Source organism: Microcebus murinus, chromosome 4 (genome assembly GCF_040939455.1).
Source record: "Microcebus murinus isolate Inina chromosome 4, M.murinus_Inina_mat1.0, whole genome shotgun sequence".
NCBI lineage: Eukaryota > Metazoa > Chordata > Mammalia > Primates > Cheirogaleidae > Microcebus > Microcebus murinus.
Genome location: NC_134107.1, coordinates 110,281,570 through 110,298,716, shown reverse-complemented (window position 1 = coordinate 110,298,716; position 17,147 = coordinate 110,281,570). Strand labels below are relative to the sequence as shown.

Here is a 17,147-nt window from a genome sequence, read left to right as displayed (position 1 = left end):
AATAAAAAACAGAGAACATAAAATAGCAAAGGAGAAAAGTAGAAACAAGTATCTGGTCTAAATAACTAAGAAAACTTAAACTGAGATTCTTTTTACATCAGGATCTCAGAATCATGAAATAAATTTATGTATCAGGGCTTAATAAGAATTCAATTCCATTTCTAAATATTTCCCATCCCAACCTATGAAGAACCAAAATCAATGGTATTTACACCACATTAATAAACAAATCCAATGCCCAAAGTATGTCTATAAGTGCATGGAATCCATCTATTTACTGTTGAATTTATACACTATATCACTCCGTATCATTGTTTCCCTTTTCAAAAGTTCACATATGAAGCAAATTGAGGAGGAAAAATAAATAAGTAAGTACCCAAAAGCCAACTCAGAAATACTTTGTTGTAGCACTCAAAAGTTCAAGGTGCTCATGTAAAGGGACAAAAAGAACAACAGCATCGGCATGAACATACTCTACCAAATGAAATAACTTTCCTCTCAGGACTGCTTTAGCTGTGTCCCACAGGATTTGGTAACTTGTGTCACCTTTGTCGTTTAGTTCAAAGAATCTTTTGATTTCCATCTTGATTTCCTTGTTTATGAAGTGATCATTCAGCAGAAGGTTGTTTAGTTTCCATGACTTTGTGCAGAAATGAGAACTCCTGTTAGGATTGATTTCTACATTTATTCCATTGTGGTCTGAAAAGATACATGGTATAATTTTTATTTTTTTAAATTGTTTGAGAGGTGCTTTGTGTCCTAGGATATGATCAATCTTAGAGAATGACCCATGAGCTGATGAAAAGAATGAATATTCAGTGGTTTTAGGGTAGAATGTCCTGTAAATGTCACTCAGGCCCATTTGTTCTAGGGTTCTGTTTAAGTCCATTATTTCTTTGTTGATTTTTTGTTTGGAGGATCTGTCCTGTGCTGTCAGTGGGTTGTTAAAGTCGCCGAATATTACAGTTTTGCTGTTTATCCATTTTTTTAGATCAAATAGAGTTTGCTTTATGAATCTGGGTGTCTACGTATGGGGGTGGGGCTAACACCCACAGTCTAGAGTGGGGCTCACTTCTTTCCACCCTCCCCAACTCTGCGGCTACTCCTGGGCCTCTGCCAGCAGGCCAGACCTCGTGCCACTGGGCCTCTCCTGGCTGTGATGCTGTCCGGGAGGTTCCCTGCACAGGAACACCACCTGGGCTGGGCCCACGGCCTCCCTTTGGGAGGAGGTTTGCCCTCTATGACGCTGTTCTGCCCCTGAAGGCACACACACCTCAGTAGGCTGTTCGCTTGTATCCCTTCTGTGCCCTGGGCAATGGGAGACCTGGGTGCACGGGATCTGGTCTGCAGGTCTGACCTCTGGATCCCAGATTTCAAACTACATCCCCACCAGGGAGAGCAGTGCTAGTCCCAATTCACCCACAGGGAGCCCAAGCTGGGTCTTTGTCTCTCAGCCTCAGGGTCTGCCCCGTTCTCCTGGGATCACCGGGCCAGCAGCACGTGAGAGGGCTGGCGGGTAGGGACCTCACCCTCTGAGTTCCCCTCAGTCAGCTGTAGGGTCCCAAAAGGGATGGTCCCGCTCCTTGAAGGTGCCTCTGGCTGGTGGCTATATTGTCTCTCTCCGCAGCTGGGGATAGTGTTGGGGGACGGGAGAAGGAAACAATATGGCGCCTGTCGTGCAGCTCGGGTCTGTGCACAGGGAAGTGCCCTGCAGGGGTTGGGAGCCTGGTGCCGCGTCTGCTACAGGCTTACCGCTCGCTGGTGGTGGCTGTCCCTGGGCTGGTGTCAGCAGGTCTCTCCACCCGCTGGGGAGCCCACCAGCAGTCCGAGATGCAAGGGAGGGGAGAGTTAATCGCTGCACCTACCCTTGCCGCTGGTCTCCAGGCTGCTCTGGAGGTTTCTGCTTCCAGTTCTCCTCCGCAACCTCCTCCCATGGAGCATCCTGTGGTCTCACGGGAGGTACCCTCCTTCCGATCCTAGTCCGATGTATGCTCGTCTTCTTGCTTCTTTTTTCTGATTTCTGCTAGAATCTGTCTTTTCTGCAGAGACACTCTGTCTCACGGTGTTTCTCGGCCGCCATCTTGATCCGGCCTTCAATCGTTTTTCTTTTAACAGCTTGTTTGTTTGAATGAGAAATTCCACACATGGTATTTTGACTAATAGGTCTCTTAAGTCTCTTTAAAGTTTCCCTCTCCGCCATTTTTCATTGTCATATAATGGTTGAAGAAACCAGGTCCTGTATAATCTCTGACATTCTCTATCTTGCGTTTATATCTCAACAGTGGAGTTCTATAGGTACCTCTAGCTCTAATATTTCCTTTCTTTAAGTCATTAACTCTTTTTTTTTTTTTTTTTTTTTTTTTTTTTGAGACAGAGTCTCGCTTTGTTGCCCAGGCTAGAGTGAGTGCCATGGCGTCAGCCTAGCTCACAGCAACCTCAAACTCCTGGGCTTAAGCAGTCCTACTGCCTCAGCCTCCCAAGTAGCTGGGACTACAGGCATGTGCCACCATGCCCGGCTAATTTTTATATATATATATTAGTTGGCCAATTAATTTCTTTCTATTTTTTATAGTAGAGACGGGGTCTCGCTCAGGCTGGTTTTGAACTCCTGACCTTGAGCAATCCGCCCGCCTCGGCCTCCCAGAGTGCTAGGATTACAAGCGTGAGCCACCGCGCCCGGCCAAGTCATTAACTCTTAAAAGCCATATGCTGAATGCTTTACCTTGACATTTTCTGCCTTGTCTATAAGCCTTCTAGAATAAATATTATCAAATGAACAACAAAATGAAATGATAAAATGACAGAAAATATATAGAAAAAAGTGACCAAAGGACCATAAATTATCTATTCTTGCAATGACTTGAGCAGGTGTAAATGGGTGAGCTATCCAAGGCAGAGCATATAAAGAGGTTTCAAACATTTTACTTCAAACCAAAATGGGCTCTTGCATTCTCTCCTGCCATCCATGACATTTAGATGTCCCCCTACACAATCTACTAAGGACAAGGACTGCACACATTTGAACAACCTATGACTACGACTAAGACTCTACCCAATATGTTTGCCCCTGATTAGTTCCTACCATTTTGGAAAAACCACATCAAAGCTATGTGAACTATAACCTTAAAATAGAGGACAAAAACATTATAATCACTCCTATTTGGGTAGGAAAGAAGAAAAATTGATATTCTAGAATGAATTCATCAGTTATATGAAATGCAGGAACATCCCATTCCAGTATAATTAAACTTCACTCTCCAACTCTTCAACATTTGAGATTATATGATTAGTGAGAATCACAGGGTCAAAGAAAGATTTAACTGTAACAGGTTGTGTATTTGAGAAAACACAGAATTCAGGATATGATATTAATGCAGAGGGATAAACATTAATAAACCTTCATGAGCCTGTAAGTCCAACATGTTAGTCCCAAGTAACACAGTTTTGCCAAGAACTAGACCCTCTCCCACCCACCCATCCCCACAAGAAAATTGTTACTATCTGGCCAGTGATCAGAATCTCCAACTTGAAGAATAGTAAATCAGTATTAGACACTGCAAGTATCAACCATATCCAAAAGCTAACAAGGAGTTCTTACGTAAACAAATGGAAAAAAGCCAATTCATCATGTACTTGTTTTTCAGTCACCCTCAAATAAACAGCCAGTGACTACCATCTGTCACTTTCAAATATAAAATACAAAATATACATACCAGCACAATAAAAACATCACTTTAAACTAGTGTAGGAGCTTACTATTTTCAAAGCACTCTGATATATTTCACAGCAAATGACAAATAACAAAGAAGAAACTAAACCAATGAAAGAGTGGGAATTTTATACCTAAAATATAGATTTTTACGGTCAGACGCAGTGGCTCACACCTGTAATCCTAGCACTCTGGGAGGCCGAGGCGGGAGGATCGCTGGAGAGCAGGAATTAAAGACCAGCCTGAGCAAGAGCAAGACTGGTCTCTACTAAAAATAGAAATAATTAGCCAAGAACTACTAAAAATAGAAAAAATTAGCTGGGTGTGGTGGTGCTTTCCTGTAGTCCCAGCTACTCAGGAGCCTGAGGGAGGAGGATCACTTGAGCCCAGAAGTTTGAGGTTGCTGTGAGCTACGATGATGCCACTGCACTCTGGCCAGAGCAACAGAGTAAGACTGTCTCAAAAAAACAAATACATAAAAATAAAAAAAGAATATGTATATATAGATTTTTAAAATTTAAATATCTAAAAAAAAGTACAACACATTCCAAGAAATGAGTATGCCACAAGAAAGTATGGTCACTTACAGCATTGTTTTCCAAGGAAAAAACTATGACTGTTTCTTCAAGAGTAGCTTTAGAACAGAGATTCTCAATCTTTTTTTTCTGCACCAAAACAGTTCAATGATATACATAATCTCATTAGTAACAATGGCTTATAACCTAACTAGAGATTTATTTTTATTAACAATTTAAAAAGCAAATTATCTTTGAGCATTTCAAGCTTGTTGAGCATTCAAACCTTAAGGTGTAAATTATTTTAATTAGAATTTAATTTAGTTGAAATCAGCAGCACAAAAGAAGTTAGAGAGAGACTAGGGAGGAGAGGGCTCCATGAAACGGAGTCTCTGGTTAGCTGAGGGCAATATGAGAGAAAGACCAATCAAGAAGGAAAAAAGAAAATGGGATACTGAATACACCTACACAACACCAAGGATGTGTCTAGGTGCCTGGGAGGGTACCTCTGTTGCACATGCTTTGACAGGGGCCAAATTCTTATGTCAGAAATGGCTTGGAAGGCTGCAAACAGAAAACATCCACACTGGTTCTATTTCTGGTTGACAAATCTCACAAAAGATAAAATGAAGCTGTAAAAAGTTCTGAAAAAGCAACAGAAGTTATGACAAAGAAAAATAAAATGATTTTTCCTTCTGTAATGGCGACTTTTAGAAGCACAGATCAGTTCAGTGTGTGAACAGAGTTAAATTTTATCAAGTATAGTAATCTTAGAAAATGAGAGATACCACCTTTAAACTGAAAAATCTTTATATAACTCTCTGAAAATTCACAGATCAAACAGACATAAATCATTTACCACAATGTCCAAGGATACCAGTAAGGGCACCAATATTCTTCCTCAAAATATTCTGAAAATGACACTAAAGTGACAGAATATTCAACTGCATGGACTATGGTTTTGAATCAACATGGGGGTAATTCTTATGCCATTATTGAGATTTTTGTTAGGCTATCTTCTCTGAAATTAGGAATGTTTGCCTAATTGAATATGCGATGCAAATGTCTCTGAGAGTAAAGAGGAATTTGGCTGGGGGCTACTTACTGCCGATAAGAATGAATGGCCAGAGAAACATTTGTGTCAGAGGACACAAAGAGCAACAATTAACACGTATTGGGATTGCACAGATTTGAATATTTTCAAAGTGAGAAGAAACCCTGAAGACCATCTATTCTGTAGTTAGCTAGAAAACTAAATTCTAGAAGTTCATGTTTCCTTTTTCTGCCTTACTGCTGTACAGTAAATTTTCACACTGTATTTCATTTTAATTCTGACACCCACAAGAACCTACTGACATCACAAGGGAAACAACATTGTCCCTGTATTACATATGAGAAAACTTAGGCTTGCCCAAGGTCACACAGTTTATAAGTGGTATTCACCTTTTAGGTTACCCATGTAGGAACAGCTGAAATGTCTCCTCCACTGAGAAATCTCCAAGTTATAACCCAGTCCAAAGCATTTTCCTTTCTGCTTTCCTATAGCACCTTCAAAAACACAAGAGAAACAGGCATAAAGAGGTTAAATGATATGCCCAAAGACCACACCAATGGAGTTAGGAATCTGACTCCAGAGTTTGTGCATTTAACCACTAAACTATTCCCCAAAATGATTACTAACCAAGTATGATCGTTTTTGCTACAACACCTTTCTGTAACATTAATTAGCTCATATGAGGTTAGTAAATTAAGAAATGATGTCAATGTAACTCAGATTATATATTTTTTCCCATGTGTTTTTTCAGCCTGGTGTGCCCAATTTAACACAAAGTACCCTAATACAAGCTGAATGCAATAAATTGCAGGGGATTATTGTACAGGACCATTATTGTATATAATGGTCATTCATCCCACTTTGATGCTACTTAAATTTGGTCACTTATGTTTTGATAGGGACTTTTGCATGATACTTGCTCATTTTTGTGACTTTGTCCTTGTCTCTGTAATCCAGCAGCCTCAACCCTTCATTATACCCCTTTTCATTATGCAATCATCACCTTTAAAGATAAAATCCTGTATTTACTGTAATATTTCTTTACTTACTAGGACTTTGACATGTCTTTTTAACTGTGCTATTATGTTTGTTAGGATTGTTACTGCTTTTGTTAGTGCTCTGCATACAAAGCTATAAAGATTTTGAGTGATTTATGCAACTCCATTTTCCCAGACCTTTATAGTACATGTTTAAAATCACAACACTTTTCAGAAGTATATACCAACTATACCAAAAAAAATTGTACAAAAAATAATGTTTTTAAATAAATATCAATGTTTACTAGTCCTTTATGGCCAGTCAGATTTTTCAAGTCTTTCTACAGAATAGAACTGCTACCATAAAAAATACTGGGCATTGGCCAGGTGTGGTGGCTCACGCCTGTAATCCTAGCACTCTGGGAGACAGAGGTGGGAGGATGGCTTGAGGTCAGGAGTTTGAGACCAGCCTGAGCAAGAGCAAGACCCCATCTCTACTAAAAATAAAAAAAATTAGGTAGACAACTAAAAATAGAAAAAATTAGCTGGGCGTGGTAGCCCACACCTATTTTCCCAACTGCTTGGGAGACTATGGCAGGAGGATGGCTTGAGCCCAGGAGTTTGAGGTTACCATGAGCTAGGCTGACACCACGGCACTCTAGCCTGGGCAACAGAGCGAGACTCTGTCTCAAAAAAAAAAAAAAAAAAAAAAAAATACTGGGCATCTAACACAATCGAATCGTTATTCATTCCCTATTCATCCCTGTGCCTTCGACATAAACCAAAAGTCAGGAGTTCCTCAGAATGTACACAAAAGAACTGCACAGACATGCTATGACTAGCTCTAAATCTGACTGGGCATCAGAACTACCTGAGCAGCTTAAAATGACACAGGTTCTTGCACCCTACACAGAGTCACTGGATCTCCAGAGACAGAATTTTCGAATCTGCATTTGAAGTTCTTCAGTTGATTCTATTTAATGATCAGAATTTAAATAAGGGGAAAAAAGCACAAGAATTATGCCCCAAAAAAGGATATACCTTTACTTCTGCATGATCAATAATTTAAGCGAAAGAAATATCACTTTTAAATGAAGAGTACTAAAATTGTATAGCTATTTTTAATCACATATCTCCAAACTGATCAAATATGGAAGGGCTGTTATAATTAATAAGAGGCTTAAATGAGAGGAAATAGCAAAATAACTATGAAATATACTCTCCAACTAGTTGCCTGATAAGCTAACAAGGCTTTTATTGTGGGAAATGAGAACAAAAATCTTGGTGTTTGGAATATAGGCACACATAAGAAGTTTGATTTTATTGGCACAGAGCTCTGGTAATCTGAAAGATACAAAGTTACCATATTCTTTACACTTTTTTATTTTGGAATTCTTGGGTCTGCTGGGGCAAATTTTCTCATTAAAGCTGTACCGATATCATTTACACTAACTATACTAATTTACCTCAATAGAATTTACATTTATTTCTCCATCAATATTCCCTATTTAAAAACTTATGTAAATCTACCCCAGTTGGTAGACTGTTACTGCTACTATCCTAAGTAGCATAGTACACTGTAACATTGTAGATGGCAATTAGAGAAAGTCACACACAAACAAAATGCTCCAGGAAACTTTGTACTATAATGTGTACCTACTTAAATATTTGTGATCCAGAATACTTATAAAAAGACAACAAAGTTTTAATTTGGGGGCAAAAAACTGCTCAGCTTACATATAATGAAACTAACCTTATTTGGGCTACAAAACATGATTAATTTAGATCTCAAATTGTATATTTATCTGGCTATTACCTAGTTGTCTCAAAAAAGTCTTAATTTTTACTTTCCAAACCACAGAGATTTATATCTTATAATATCATATTTGAAATAAAATACAGTATAATTAAAGGCCTACATATTTTTGTCTGTCTAACCTCAAATATTTTTATTCACTTGGTATTACTGCTATTTGAAATTTAAATATTAACTGAGATGCAGGGTAATCAAAAGATGTTCCCAAGGCTGCTATGTTCAATAAAACTCACATTTCACTGAAAATGGACAAAATCACTGCTTCTTCAGTTAAACCAGAAAAATACCCCCAGGAGGTATTTTACTGACACAAAGAATGTGGTTTACCACTTATAGCAGCTAAATTTTAATCTTCCATTTATAAGAACTACTTGCCAAAGGCAAATGACAGCATGCAATAATATAATGAGATTTTCTGCTACTGGCAGCAGGTATAGTAATAGTAATATCGAAAAATGACTGATTCACAGGAGTCCAAGATGTCATCATAGCACACTCCTAATGTATTGCAGGATATGTCAAAAATAGTGTCCCCAATCTCAACTACATTAAATGAACTCTGCATTACTGAAATATAAATATTAGGCAAAAGCTCCTGAAAATGTGACAGCTTCCCTTATGTTTTAGATAACATTTTTTAATAGTGCAGCATTTTCATAATGCTACATAAGCCATTTAAAAACAGATTTATTTCAAACAGATGCCATACTCTGTGACAGCCAAAATGGCAAATCTTACATGATACTATAAGGATGACAAATTGAGGCAATAAATGAGGGCAGGGAGAGACAAGGAAGGAGACTATATATATATATAATGTGTGCTCTCTCTATATATATATATAGCACATACAGATATACTATATCTAGTCTTGTGGAGGGAAGTGGGTGTGTGTTTTAAATTATCTTTTGAAAAATAAAAATTACAAAAATCTTGAAGGTTAAGAACAATATCTGATACTTGTTTTGTCTTGTACATGCTTATATCTCAAGAAACAATTCTTAAAAGAGTATTACAGTCCTGCTCTCAAAAACCTTTAACTACAGTCTAACCATGAGAAAAATCAGACAAACCTAGACTTGGGGACATTCTAAAAAATAACTGACCAGTACTAGTCAAAACCGTTAAGGTCGATAAATTGCAAGAAAGTCTGAGGAAAATGTCACAACCAAGAGTAGCCTTAGAAGACATGATTACACAGATCCAGTATCCTGGATGAGACCTTGGAAAAGAAAAGAAAACATTAGGAAGAAACTAAAGAAATTCAAATGAAGTATAAACCTTAGTTAATAAGAATGTATCAGTATTGGTTTATTAAATGTGAAAAATGTAGGGCACTAATGTTAAAATGTTAACAATGGGGGAACCTGGACATGGGGTAAATGGGAATTCTCCGTACCATCTACAACTTTTCCATAAACCTAAAACTATTCTAGAATTTTTTTTAAAAAAATCCTATTTTGAGTGAAAACACAACTTAAACTGGATTAAACGTAAAATAAATTTACTGGCTCCTATAAGTGAAAATATCTAACGGTTGGTTTTACTTTAAGCACAGAGAGATGAAGGGGGTTCAAATGGCTTCAGGAAAGTCTCTCTCCATTTGCCACTGTCCTGCTCTCCAGATATTGACAACAGTCTTAGGTTTCATGTACAGTTCTATAACATTTGTTTTGAATGTCCAAGTTTGTTACAAACTGATTAATATATCAGGGAATAATCCAAACATAGCATGAATTTTGCCTTTGTTTATGCATGATTTTATCTGATAGAAGCACTAGGTAGGGTCAACAAATGTTTTCAGTAAAGGGCCAGATAATAAATATTTTAAGCTTTGTAGACCGCATGGTCTCTGTCACAGCTACTCAACTCTGCCTTCACAGAAGGAAAGCAGCCACAGACGAAAGCAGCAAATGAGCAGACATAGCTATTTTTGAATAAAACTTTATTTACCAAAACAAGCAGGGCAACTAGTCCACCTCTGAACTAAATGAATGAATATATTCAACTATTATGTTCCCATAATAATTAAAAATTAAAAGTTCAAAAAAAAAAAAAAGGAAAGAAAACTGCATGCAGCTGCCCTAAGCCACTTAGGAACACTCAAAATGCACACAGCTCACAAGACAATGAGCCACACCCATCCACACCTGGTGTCACAACTTTCCCTCCCATTTCTAAGCAACCTCCTTCCACCACTTCACAATAACTCATAAGCTGCAGTCCTTCCAACCACACAGTGGCCACAACCCTCAGCCCTCCTTACAATCTTTAAACTTTCCTAACCCCAGGGTTAGGGTTAGGGTTTCAGCACCTCAGTTTAGCAGTGACAGTTCCTACTTCAAAAGTTATTGTGAAAAATAACTGAGTTCATGTAAGTGCTTAAAACTCATCTTAGCACTCAGTGCATTCCATATGTATTAATTTCTGCTTTTATCACTATATTAGTTTCCAACTGCCATTGTAAGAAATCACCCCAAATTTAATGGCTTAAAAAAACAGAAATTTATTATCTTGCAGTTCTGGAGGTCAGAAGTCCAAAATCAGTCTCACTAGGCCCATGTCCTGTGATTACCCTGAGAGCCCACCCAGATAATTTTCCAATCTCAAAGTCCTTAACTTAATCACATCTACAAAGTCCCTTTTGCCATTGTGGTAAACTTATATGGCTCCCAAAGATATGTTTATGTTCTAATCCTGGGAATTTATGAATGTTACCTTATTTGGAAAAAGGGTCTTTGCAGACTTGAATAAATTAAGGATTTTAAAATGAGGAAATAATCCTGGATTATCCAGGTAGTCTCTAAACATTTATACAGAAGAGGCAGAGGGAGTTTAGACACACAGAAGAGGAAACAGCAATGTGAAAACAGGCAGAGGCTGAGTAACAGGAATGCCAGCAGCTACTGGAAGCAAGAAAAGGGGAGGAATGAATTCTCATCTAGAACCTCTTGGAGGAAGCACAACCTGACCCAACCTTATTTCAAAATTCTGGCCTCCAAAACTGTGAGAGAATACTTTCTGCTGTGTTAGCTACCAAGTTTGTGCTAATTTGTTGCAGCAGCCTTGGTAAACATACCCTGTAAAGTAACATACTTACCGGTTCCAGGGTTTAGGACACGAACATATTTGAGAGTCCATTATTCATCCTACCAGTCTTTATTCCTCCATTCTCTTTGAATATATTTTGGCATTCTTTTTCTCTCAAGTGGGTATTTCATTTCTTCAAATTCTTTCTTGTTTATTAATATGTATACTTAAGACAAATAATATTTCTATACATAGAATTTCAGCTAGGTCCCCATAGGTTCTAATATATTTGATCATCATTTTCTATGATTTTTCTAACTCAAATATTAAAGAGCTAAATTATCAGTGATAGTGATTTTTTTTGTAGTTTTTCCCCCCTAAAATTATTAACTTCTACTTTTACTGCAATGAGATCAAGAATATTATTTTAATTATTTCTATTTGCGGTAATTAATGAGGATTTTTTTCAATGGCCCAATATAGGATCAATTTTTGTAAAGTTCCAAGAAAATCTGAATAGAAGGTGTATTCTGGTTTTTGAGTGTAACATTAAATATATTTTAACTAAATTTACCTTAATCAAATTTTTCTAAATCCTTGCTTAAAATTTGGCCATTGCTATCTCCAATATTTTCTTACTTTTCCTTATTACCTATAGTTTTGGCTTTATGTTTTTTAAAGCTGTATTTGGAGCATAAATAATCAGTGCATACCCTTTATTATAGTAAACCTTTTTTTCCTCTTTTAATCTTTCTGCTCTGAATTCAATATCTGATATCAAAACCTATATTTCCTCCCTTTTTGTTAGCTATTGCTTCAAATAATCCAGAAACATTTCCTCTATGCTCTGAAATCAAAGCTGCCATGAGAAAGTAGCATTAACCATATATAAGGTTAAAGAAGAAACTGATATACAACAACAGTACAAGATAGGTTACCCTTGGGCCCATGTCATGCCAAGGGGTAGTATGCCTTAACAAAAACCAACACCTCATAAATGGTAGGAAAATGTTAAACCCTGAACGTTGTTGATTTTTTAAAAGTTCAATATAAAAGATATCATGTCTCCCTTCTATGAGCATTTTCTAGAGCTATCTTCTTTTATACCATATATACATATGCTCTACAATTTATGTATCATGAATCACATAACAATTGCTTTCTGAGATGTCTTTCTACCTTCCCTAGAACACTAAACTCAAAGTCGGAAAAAGTTCAGTACTATTTTACATTTCTGATTTCTGAAAATTATTTAAAAAATGACTAAGAAAATACGATACAGTCCTCAAGGATTATTCTGACTTTTTAAAATAAACACTGTAGTCAAAGAAATAGACATACATGTCACTCAAGTCAGCCTGCTAAGTGGTTAAAAGCACTAGCTTGGGAATCAAACCTGAACTCAAATCCCAGCCTTGATGATTACTGTGGGACCCTGAGCAGGCTATTTAACCTAAGCCACAATTTCCTTATCTGCAAAATTGGACTAACACTACCTACTGAGGACACTGGAAGAATTAAACGTGACAATGGACATGGCACAATACCTACTATATTGTAAGTGCTTATAAATTGCTCTAACTGTAGCACTCTCAGGTAAGATACCAAAACTAGCTATGACATCCACTTTTAAAATCTGCTGGATGGGTGAGATGGCTGATGCCTATAATCCTAGTACTTTGGAAGGCTGACACAGGAGGATCACTTGACATCAGGGGTTCAAGACCAGCCTGAGAAACACAGTGAAACCCACTCTCTACAAAAATTTAAAATTAGCCAGGCATGGTGGTTCACACCTATAGTATCAGCCACTCGGTAGGGGAGGTTGAGGCAGGAGGACTGTTTGAGGCCAGAAGGTTGAGCTATGATGCTGCCACTGCACTCTAGCCCTGGTAACAGAGCAAGACCTTGTCTCACACACACAAAAAAAAGAAAGGAAGGAAAGAAGGAAAGGAAAGAAGGAAAGGAAAGGAGGAAAGAAGGAAAGGAAAGGAGGAAAGAAGGAAAGGAAAGGAGGAAAGAAGGAAAGGAAAGGAGGAAAGAAGGAAAGGAAAGGAGGAAAGGAGGAAAGAAGGAGAGGAAAGGAGAGGAAAGGAGAGGAAAGGAGAGGAAAGGAGAGGAAAGGAGAGGAAAGGAGAGGAAAGGAGAGGAAAGGAGAGGAAAGGAGAGGAAAGGAGAGGAAAGGAGAGGAAAGGAGAGGAAAGGAGAGGAAAGGAGAGGAAAGGAGAGGAAAGGAGAGGAAAGGAGAGGAAAGGAGAGGAAAGGAAGGAAAGGAAAGGAAAGGAAAGGAAAGGAAAGGAAAGGAAAGGAAAGGAAAGGAAAGGAAAGGAAAGGAAAGGAGGAAGGAAGGAAGGAAGGAAGGAAGGAAGGAAGGAAGGAAGGAAGGAAGGAAGGAAGGAAGGAAGGAAGGAAGGAAGGAAGGAAGGAAGGAAGGAAGGCAGGCAGGCAGGCAGGCAGGCAGGCAGGCGAAAAGAAAAAAAGAAACTTTTAAAATCTGGTGACTCTTAAGAGTCATGAGCTTTATGCAAATTTAAAATTTTACTAATACCATTATCTGACTTTTAATATATTGTAGAATATTAAATATGTTAAATATCTACTTCTTATAAAGCTGGTACTGAGAACATGAACTTATTAATGGTATCCCACTGCTAAAGAAGGAAGTACAAAGTACCTTATAGGATATATATGAACTGGCCCTTCTATACTTGTCTAGCATATCTTCTTTCAATCAGCCACAGCAACTGTTTATAGCTCTCCACTCTCATCAAGCTGTTCCAAGTTCTTTATAGATGGTTCCTGACAACTTTAATGCATTCCATCTTCCACTGCAGCTAATCACACACACACAGACCCCTACACAAAATCCTCTTTGTCGGCCAAAATTAGCTCAAGTGTCATCTCCTTTGAGAAGTCTTCCCTGATCTCCTCAGATACAAATCTATATAAATACAAATGGTGATGTCGGAACTATAAAAGGAAGCAGGAGAGAGGAAAGGAAAGGGAAAGGAAAGGAAAAATATACACCAAAGGAAGCCAGACTAGGAGACAAGAGGTCTGAGGAAAGTATTTTCTGAATGCATGCAACTCAAAGGAGAAACTTTTACATAGTGACAAATCAAAAAAAAAAAAAAAGCTATTAAGGATTACAATTCCTAGCCAATGAAAAAGTAACACCTTGTAACAACAGAAGGTGGGTACTGCAGGTTAGATTCTCTAGGAAACAGACTCTGCACATTTGGCATGCAGAACGTTTATTTGGCATGCAAGTGAAGAGAACATGTGTAGTAAGGAGAAGAAACCAGAATTGAGCAAAGGAAGAAGTTGAGTCTCATTGCAGACTCAGTGAGAGCTGGAGCCAATCCCCAAAAAGCACTGAAATTAGAGTAACCCTTTAGAATTGAGTAGGGGCAAAAAGGACAGTCCTTCAAATTTCAAACTCAGATTATGTACTTGAGAACCTGACAGCTGAATTTCCTAAATTCTTTTCTCATTTTATTTGGGGAATTATTTCAAATAAAGACTGCTTTATTTTGAAAAGTATACTTTTTTCCTATCAGAAATAAATACAAATTTTGGTTGCATGTACCTGGAAATATACATACAAAAATTATTTTTTCACGGCTGGGTGTGGTGGCTCACACCTATAATCCTAACACTTTGGGAGGCCGAAGCAAGAGGATTGTTGAAGCCTGGAGTTCCAGACCAGCCTAATCAAGAGCGAGACCCCATTTCTACTAAAAATTTAAAAAATTAGCCAGGGGTGCTGGTACATGCCTGTAGTCCCAGCAACTCAGGAGGCTCCCTTGAGCACAGAGCTGGAGGTTGCAGTGAGCTATGATGCCACTGCAGGGAGACAGAATGAGACACCATCTCCCCTCCACGCCCCCTAAAATATCCTTATTCTTTATCCCTGATATTTACATAATTGTAATTAATTATCAACTATAAAAATGGTTACAAATTTACAAAGCGTATATATTTCCCTTCATATTTTTATTGTTTTATTGAGTTCAGCCCAAGGTACTTTTTCTATAACTTTTCTACTATTGCTAGTCTAATAAATGATAATCAAGAAAGTTGAAATCTATATTTCGGCTGTTTCCAAGATCTATTATGCAATCTTTGCATCACATAGGAAGCACAAGAGTAGAGAATTAAAATCTCACACACCAGCAGAAACATATTCTCAGGAAATCTCTCAAACTAGCTGGCTCCAGTCTTTATTTTTCTGACCCAGAAATATCATTTCTCTAGTAATTTTCAAACTTTTCTACTTTATGATAGATAATTTTACTAGTATTACCACATTATTTGTAAAGATAATACTAAGAGTACTAAGACTTCTTGCCTCATGTTTTCACAAGTCAGAACACAACTTTATGTTCTACCATACAATAATACTGTCTCCCAGAGTGAAAAAAGATAGAGCTATGTTCTGACTTACAAATAAAAAGAACCTAAAATCTAGAGATTGTTAATATTTGTATTAATTACCACCACCCCCAATCCACCTACACAGTGTTCATTCTGAATCCCACATAATTTAGTTTTTTAGGTTTCAAACAGAGGGATCCATAACCATTTTGGCATGAAAAAATATAACCAAGCAATCTGGTTTCAAACAGATTGCCCTAAAGCTCATGGACAGTGAAAAATTATTATATTTTGGGCAAATGAGATTCCTGAAACTATAGCACTTGTGGAAACTGCTTTAAAAAAACTGTATCAGGCATATCAGATTATTTAACAATGAAATATGTTTCTCCTGTATCCGAAACAGTGAAGATATGTGAATAAGCTTTGGGAAAGGAAAACAATTATTTCAGCTTTAATGCAACAGTACAACAGAAAACAAAAGGTCATGTTCCATTTATAGACAGAACAAAACATGTTACTTTAATCAGGGGTTTATAATTCAAAAATGTGTACAGCATTCTGAGGAAGGAAGCCCAAGTGCTACTCCTAATACTTTTTGCTTAAGACCAGAGAAATTTATCTTAATTCAATAAAAGATTTAAAGTAAGTGTTATGAAAACAATGTTGAGGGGTCATTTTGAAACCCAACACAGAAAGACAGAACTAGATATAAAGTAAAAACTCCATTTGGGATGATGTACAAGTTACTCTCTAGCCCAAAATTAGCCTTCTACAGATATTCAACTAAAAGGAAACTGTGAATTGTGCCCTATTAAATTATGCCCCACCAAAGTAATGCACGCTCAACTACTTTGTTTCCAATGCAAACAGAAAAAGTTATCCATTCCTCCAATAGCTACAGATTTTTTTTAATAATCAATATATAAAGAAACCCTCACAGCAACCTAAATCAAAAAACTGTCCAAACAAAAGAATATATTCTCCCAGTAGAGGAGAATACATATTTAAATTTTAACCTTGCCACAGTCAAGTTTTCTCAACATGAAAAAATACATATTTCTAACTAAACATATACCCTGACTGAACATATACCCCTAATGATTAGAATCCAGCAGTTCATAAATTAAGACTCAAAAATCTTCATTGTTTAAAAACTTCCACGTGATTCCTTTACAGCTTAAAGCCTGATAAATTTTTCTGTGTGTGTAGAATATGTAATGGTAACATACTTGCTCCAAGTTATATTTATCGATTCCTACAACTATTTAACAAATTATACTGGCCAGGCGTGGTGGCTCATGCCTGTAATCCTAGCACTCTGGGAGGCCGAGGGAGGTGAATTGCTCGAGGTCAGGAGTTTGAAACCAGCCTGAGCAAGAGCCAGACCCCGTCTCTACCATAAATAGAAAGAAATTAATTGGCCAACTAATATATATAGAAAAAATTAGCCAGGCATGGTGGCGCATGCCTGTAGTCCCAGCTACTTGGGAAGCTGAAGCAGGAGGATGGCTTGGGCCCAGGAGTTTGAGGTTGCTGTGAGCTAGGCTGATGCCATGGCACACACTCTAGCCTGGGCAACAAAGTGAGACTCTGTCTCAAAAAAAAAAAAAAATTACATTGAACTAAATGGTATAATTCTCAAGGCTAACTACATATTAGAATTAAG

General features: G+C 37.5%; 1 protein-coding gene across 18 annotated transcripts in view; it reads right to left on the bottom strand.

The window, feature by feature from the left end:
- The window catches only part of ARHGAP32 (Rho GTPase activating protein 32), a 319,968-nt gene that overhangs the window by 218,548 nt on the left and 84,273 nt on the right, over window positions 1-17,147 (bottom strand). For 5 of the 18 annotated variants that reach the window (XM_012772276.3, XM_012772274.3, XM_076002679.1 and 2 more), the window contains exon 1: window positions 5,668-8,869. The exons of 1 other annotated variant lie outside the window; for it this stretch is intronic. Coding sequence is in view for 4 of the 17 variants with exons in the window: in XM_076002670.1 (XP_075858785.1) it covers window positions 5,668-5,772 (105 nt within the window). In the remaining 13 variants the exon portion in view is untranslated. Of the gene's footprint in view, window positions 1-3,843; window positions 4,277-4,296; window positions 4,375-4,692; window positions 8,870-17,147 lie in introns of those variants that run through there. 12 more of the 18 variants (XM_076002670.1, XM_076002671.1, XM_020286787.2 and 9 more) reach the window with 7 other exon arrangements.